The 6,699-nt window shown below is 39.9% G+C and overlaps 1 protein-coding gene across 1 annotated transcript; it reads left to right on the forward strand.

The window, feature by feature from the left end:
* Window positions 1-3,566: 3,566 nt before the first annotated feature.
* Window positions 3,567-4,956, forward strand: LOC122016405 (heat stress transcription factor B-2b-like). The gene is made up of 2 exons (XM_042573688.1): window positions 3,567-3,999; window positions 4,091-4,956. The coding sequence occupies exons 1-2, from the start codon at window positions 3,727-3,729 to the stop codon at window positions 4,775-4,777; spliced, it is 960 nt and encodes a 319-aa protein (XP_042429622.1). The 5' UTR covers window positions 3,567-3,726; the 3' UTR covers window positions 4,778-4,956.
* The last annotated feature ends 1,743 nt before the right edge of the window (window positions 4,957-6,699 follow it).

Raw genomic sequence — 6,699 nt, forward strand, 5'->3', positions numbered from 1 at the left:
GTCAGGTCGGCTAAGGAGTATTGATCATTTTGAGGACTCAACCTCTTTGAGGATTCAACTTCCTTGAGGACTCTGTCTCTTTGAAGACTCGACGTCCGCTCGAGCAAGGCATTCGCTTGGACAAGGAGTACGGTCAAGCCGAGAGGACTCGACTCAGGATTCTATTACACGAGAGGATTCAGGATCCGATCGGACAAAAGGTCCGATTGGCTGGACTATTTGGCTAAGCCATACGACTGTGTTACTCGGCTCTGAATTGAACTAGGATGGCTCAGGGTTCCATCGAACTGGGAGGATTCGAGATTCGATCAGACAAGAAGTCTAATCGACTAGACTATTTGGTCAAATCATACAACCATATTACTCGATTCTGAATTAAACTAGGACTGCTCGAAATTCCATCAAATTGAGAGGACTCAAGATCCGAACGAATAAAAAATTTAATCGATTAGATTATTCGATCGAGCTATACAACTAGGTTAGTCCTAAATATTAATCTTTCTTTAATTTTGACCGTCATCTTAATTATTATTTTCATTTTTTTTACTTCTAGTCTTATCATAAGCGCCCTGCCCTGGTCCCCTCGGGGTGGTGCGATAGTTAAGACATCGGGTGTTGCCACATGAGGTCTTGGGGTAGAAACTTTGCGTGACCGAGCATAACCTCCCCCATGTCTTGGCCATTTGCACTAATGGCTAGTAACTACTCGTGATTTACCTCCTCCGTATTGACCTAGAGATGAGTTGGCAGGGATGCTAAGGACGAGCGAATCGCCTTTTGCCACATGAGCGCCCTGCCTTGTCTTATTCGCTGTATAATAGCCACGCGTTGGAGAGTGACAATAATATAATACAGAAATTTGTTAATTAAAAATGTCACGTGATCAGCCTTTAAATCAAAGTATTGGGCCCTGAAAGTAAAGCAAACTCAACAATAAGTTCGAGAGAGTTGTTTCCAGTTTGCTGTGATAAAGAATTCATGTCATGCATGCGTGAAAGGAAAGCTCTACTGGGGGAGGGGTAATAATGCCCATGTTAGCTCCTTTGCCTTGTGTTCCCCACCTCTTCCAAGTTGCCCCCCACTCAAAATCTTTACTGCTTCTTAGTTAGTTAAATCACATAAAGCAGGGTTTTATATTTGCTTCAGTGCAATGAACCAGGGTTTGGTTTCTAATCACAGGTTTGGAGGTGTCAGTGTCACAATCTGAGGCTCCACCTTGAAAAGGATTGTTCAGTGTTATTATTTTCAGACTGCTTTTACTAGCTTACCATCATGATTTTTACAGCCCTATGTTCGATTGTTAGTTGATATTTACATGGCAGTATTTAAAACCCATGCGGTTATGATTAATGTACGTCGCAAGGACGCCACAAGAAAAGTCATTATCACAGCATTTCCATTATCACGGAATTAAAACGCACAGAGAAAACAGAATTCATGTTTTCTTAATTTTGTTACAAAGTCAAAGAATTTTATGTGTTTCTTAATTTTGTTACAAGAGTCAGCGATAATTCAAGTTTGCAGAATGTTTTCCTTTTTTTTTAAACAAAGGAAGCAATTAATTAAATAGACTGAGTATTTTAGCTGCCTATATAAACACATTCAGATTTGACCTTGACTTTTAAGTCTTTCAACAAGAAACAACTTTATTTATTGTGAGATTTTCATTAATTCAAATCTCCTTTTAGAATCAGTTTAAGAACTTTATTTATTGTAAGATTTTCGTTAATTCAAATCTCCTTCTAGAATCAGTTGTGGAAGAATTACATTCATCAATTCAAATCTCCTTCTAAAATCAGTCGTCGAAGAATTACATTCAATGAATATTACTGGGGAAAAATGCAATTATTAAATTTAGAATTATTTAATAGAGAAAAGATTGCCTATTTTTGGCACGTGCGCGCCGGAGTGTCATGACCCGGACTATACTCTATGGGTACGTTTGGTTCAAGTCATCATGTATAACCTTGGTTATGTGATTACCAGGTAATCACATAACCAAGATTATGGGGAATAAAACATAACCAAATATTGTTTGGTTCAACCTAGGCAATGCAACAAAAACTTGTTTGTTTGAAGGTTTAATGAGTACCCTAGTTTAATATTTTACCGTATTACCCTCAATTACAAAACCAACTATACATAATAAATATTATTATTATTATTATTATTATTATTATTATTTATTTATTTATTTTTTAATGTTTTTTATTTTTCTTTTTCCTGTATATTTTTTTACTTTTTTTTATGTTTTTTTTTATTTTTTTTAATGTTTTTATATTTTTATATTATTTATATTTATATTTTTTATTTTTTTACATTTTTTAAATTTTAATTTTATTTTTTTTTATTTTTAAAATTTTTATAAATTTTTTAAATTTTTAACATTTTAAAAAAAAAATTTTTAAATTTTTATTTTTTATTTTTAAAATTTATATCTTTTTTTTATTTTTTAAAATTATTTATTTTTTTAAAAAATAAATTTTAAAATTTTAAATTTTTTAAAATATTTTTTTACAATTTTTTCTCTTTTTTTCATATTTTTTCTTATCGGAGGGTATTTTTGGTAAAAAAAATTCGTTAACCCCGGAATCAAGAAAAACATTAGTTTTCTGAGGTTTTTCGATTCCGGGCTGCATGACTCTTTTGCTGACGTGTCGGGAATGGAACATTACTTGGGAATCATCGAATACCTAAACCAAATAAGGTTTTTGTTGATAACCTTGGATGGATAACCAAGGTTATCAAGAATAACCCCGAACCAAATGCACCCTATATTTTATCTGGGCAAGCACATCAGTTGATGGTGACGTGTACGCGAACGGCGTTTCATTTCTTGAAGAGCAATAACTTGATCAATTCGACGTCCGTCTTGCTAACGATCAACGAAACCTTTTTTAATAGAAAAACGAATCAGCAATTAATTGGGGTGTAATTATTGAAGTAGGACTTTCGTCGTTTGAACTGTTGGGCCTTCCCTTCCAAAATATCAAATTTACGACCGGTCCTTTGTCGTCTAATGATTATTTAATCCGATAATAAATAAACTATATTTAAAAATTTTCCAGCAATATTTATGAGAATTTAAATTTTAAATTATTTGTTTATTCAGAACATAAAAAATGAATTTTTAACCAATAAAAGGTCGACTAGACGTACGTAATTCTCAAGCCCATCTCGAGATGATGAGCTGCAATTGTCGGGCCAGGAAGCATTTCGCGGCGCAAACCGACACGTGCTACTGTCTCACGCCGAACCTGTTTCCTGTTCGGCGTTACTCACCTGGTCCGTGCACGGCGGTTGCAGGCGAGGAAGGCGAAAGGCTTCTAGATGCCGCGCCGAGATTTCCACCCCTACACGTCACGTGTTGACTCTCGCGGCGTGACACGTGGCCAGGCCGCGGTTGTCACTGATTGGAGCTTGTAAGCGAAATGGAATCGCAGGGTCGCCCTCGTCTCATTTGACCGGCACCCGTCGGTTGGACCAGGAATTAGCATTATCTTCGAGGAAACTTCTCGCCCTTTCCATCGGTCTTGTAGTCATCTCCTTCCCTTTTATCTCTCTTCCTCATCAATCTGATCTCTTCTATATCTTCTTCTCCAGCGCCACTCCGGTTTCCTTTTCTTCTTCCTTCCTTCCTTCCTTTTTCTGCGTCTTCTATAAATACTCGTTAATTTCTCGTCCCTTGAAAACTTTTAGAATTTTGGCATCGGGCCGCGCGTCCCTATGGCTCGCCGGTCGGCGGAATCATCTCCGACGGAGGAGGAGGGGGAGGCCATGGTTGCTGCCAATGATCAGGGGCATCGTTCGACGCCGACGCCCTTCCTGACGAAGACGTACCAGCTCGTGGACGACCCGTCGATCGACGACGTCATCTCTTGGAACGAGGACGGGACTACCTTCATCGTCTGGCGGCCGGCCGAATTCGCCTGCGACGTCCTCCCCCAGTACTTCAAGCACAACAACTTCTCCAGTTTCGTCCGCCAGCTCAACACCTACGTGCGTAATCGGTTCTTCATATGCATCCCCTGCTTTCCGATTGTCGATCGAATTTGTTGACTTACGCAATTGAATCGGAAACTCTTTTTAGGGATTTCGGAAGATCGTGCCGGATCGGTGGGAATTCGCCAACGAGTTCTTCCGTCGCGGCGAGAAGCAGTTGCTCTGCGAAATTCACCGCCGGAAAATTACCCCTGCGCTGTCCTCAGCCGCGGCTCTGCCGGCCTCCTCGGCAATACCCGTAGGGTCACCGATTAATTCCGGAGATGAGCAGATCATCTCGACGACCCCTTTCTCTGGTGGCGTGCAACCGGCTGAGGGAAGCAGCAGCGCGGCTTCGGAGCTGGAGGGGGAGAACGACCGGCTTCGGCAGGAGAACAAGAGCCTCTGCCGGGAGCTGAGCCAGATGAAGAACCTGTGCAACAGCATCCTCAATCTCATGTCCAAGTACGCGCCCAGCTGCCGGCACAACGGTGGTGCGAAAAGAGGCGGCGGAACTGCCTCAGCGTCTCCTCCGCTGGACCTAGGTCTGGCATCGCCGATGGAAGAGGACGGCAGTGAAGAAGCGGAGACGGCCGGGACGCCGCCGCCGCCGCCGCCGCCGCCGCCCGCTCAGGCTGTGGAGAAAAAGAAGGAGAGGTATTGTTCGACGAGCACGAGGCTCTTCGGCGTCTCGATCGGGTTCAAGCGAAATCGAGCAGAAGGCGCCGCGAGCTCGAGATCGGCGCCGGAGGTGAAGCGAGAACCGATGCATTTTGACGGAGGAGGAGAACATTAACGTGAAACGACGGTTTGCCGTCCGTTTGTAACGGCGACGGCACGTGATCGAGAGGTCTCGCTCACGTGCATCATAGAAGTCGTGGAGGTCCCTGAGAAATTTATAATGTAAGAATATGAGGAGTCGAAAGCTCCTGTTTATTCTCTTCTCTTCTATTTAAAAAAAACGATTATGAATAATTAAGTGCGGTATTACGTAAGCGGTTAGTCAACTTTCGCGTGTGAAAGCAGGATTGCTGCCCCGCGTAGAAAGAGAGGCCATGTCATTGCGTTGGGTCTTAATTTATTGTTCTTTGAAAGAGGGAAAGCAGCTAAAATCTGAAATAAATTGGAAACCAATACAGACGAATTACTTTGTCTGACTGATGTTAATAATTAGTGAGATCGGTAGAATAGTGAGTATTTCAGGAGCTAATAACAGAAAAGATTATAGGAGAAATTTAAGGAGCGAGAATGTAAAAAAAAAAAAAAAATCATCGGATTTATCATAAAATGAAATTTTATTAATAAAAAAGATTTACTTCAGACTTAAGATATTTTTTTTAAAATATATATGGACCTGAAGTATAATTTTATAAAAAATATCTTTTTAGAAAAATATTTTTTTACCGGAATTAAAATTAATAAAATAGAATATTGTTATAAATTAATTATGATCCATAATTAACATAAATATTAAAAATAGTCTAAATATCATAAAATAAAATTATTAAAAATAGTAATAAAATCTTGCAAAAAGTAGGGTAAGGCTGCGTACAATAGATCCTTCCTCGGGACCTCGCATAACGGGAGCTTTGTACACCGGGCTGTCTTTTTTTTTTTAGTAATAAAATCTTTGGAGACTCGGTTGAAGACCTAAATGATGGAATTTGAGTCCAAAAATTAGTGATTACGGGCACCCCATAACAAAGGTAGATTTTTAAATTATGCACGTATGACGATAGACAGAGCCTGATTCTGAGTCCCAAGTTATAAGTTATGATCATTTGAAGTTTAAAGGATCATATTGGGTTGATCCTAGATCAATCCCTCTGGGGTTGAAAAGAACTCGCCCTCGAGTTCATAGTAGCCCCATTCACATTGAAGATATCAAATGTCTTCAAATGACTAGGAAGACGTAACATGTAGGCATTGTCGTTGATATTTTACAATATCTTATATGGTCCAATTTCATGATCCTTCAGATTATTGTACTCACCAACAGGGAAACGATCATGAGTTAAAACATCCTATACAAAATCTCTGACCGCAAAAAGTACTTGACAACGATGAATGTCAACCCGAGTTTTGTACTTGGTATTGCTATTTAGAATTGTCAATTTCACCGTTTCGAAGATGTTCTATCATCTCATATGTTTTAGGATTAAATCGTCTTATATGGGGAACATGGGCTAAGTCCAGAACCCATGATAGATTCCGTCCATAGACAATCTTGAAAAGACTCAAACCTATGGTATTGTTTCTCGATCTATTGTAAGCAAACTCCGCTTGAGGTAACACTAAGTCCCACTGCTTTAGCTTAGTTCCTGTTAGATACCTCAAAAGATTGTCCAAACTCCATTTAACCACCTCAGTCTAACCATCTGTCTGGGGTTGATAGGCACTTCCCAAACACCTCCTATACCAATGTCAGATGCATCACAGTTGACCTCAAACACTTGGTCAAAATTAGGAAGTGCCACAACTAGTGTCTCGGTCATTCTACTTGATCAATTGAAAACTAGTCTCTGCTTCTTTAGACCACTTGAAATCCCATCTCTTGAGACACTTAGTGATGGGAGCAATTAGAGTGCTAAAATTTTTGATGAACCGGAGGTAGAAAGAAGCCAAGCCGTGGAAACTTAAGACGTCGTGCAAGGTCCTCAGATGCAGGCTCTCCAAGACTGTGTCTATCTTTGCTTGATATGCGTGCAAACTATTAGA

The sequence above is a fragment of the Zingiber officinale genome, chromosome 8B (assembly GCF_018446385.1).
Source record: "Zingiber officinale cultivar Zhangliang chromosome 8B, Zo_v1.1, whole genome shotgun sequence".
Taxonomy (NCBI): Eukaryota; Viridiplantae; Streptophyta; class Magnoliopsida; order Zingiberales; family Zingiberaceae; genus Zingiber; species Zingiber officinale.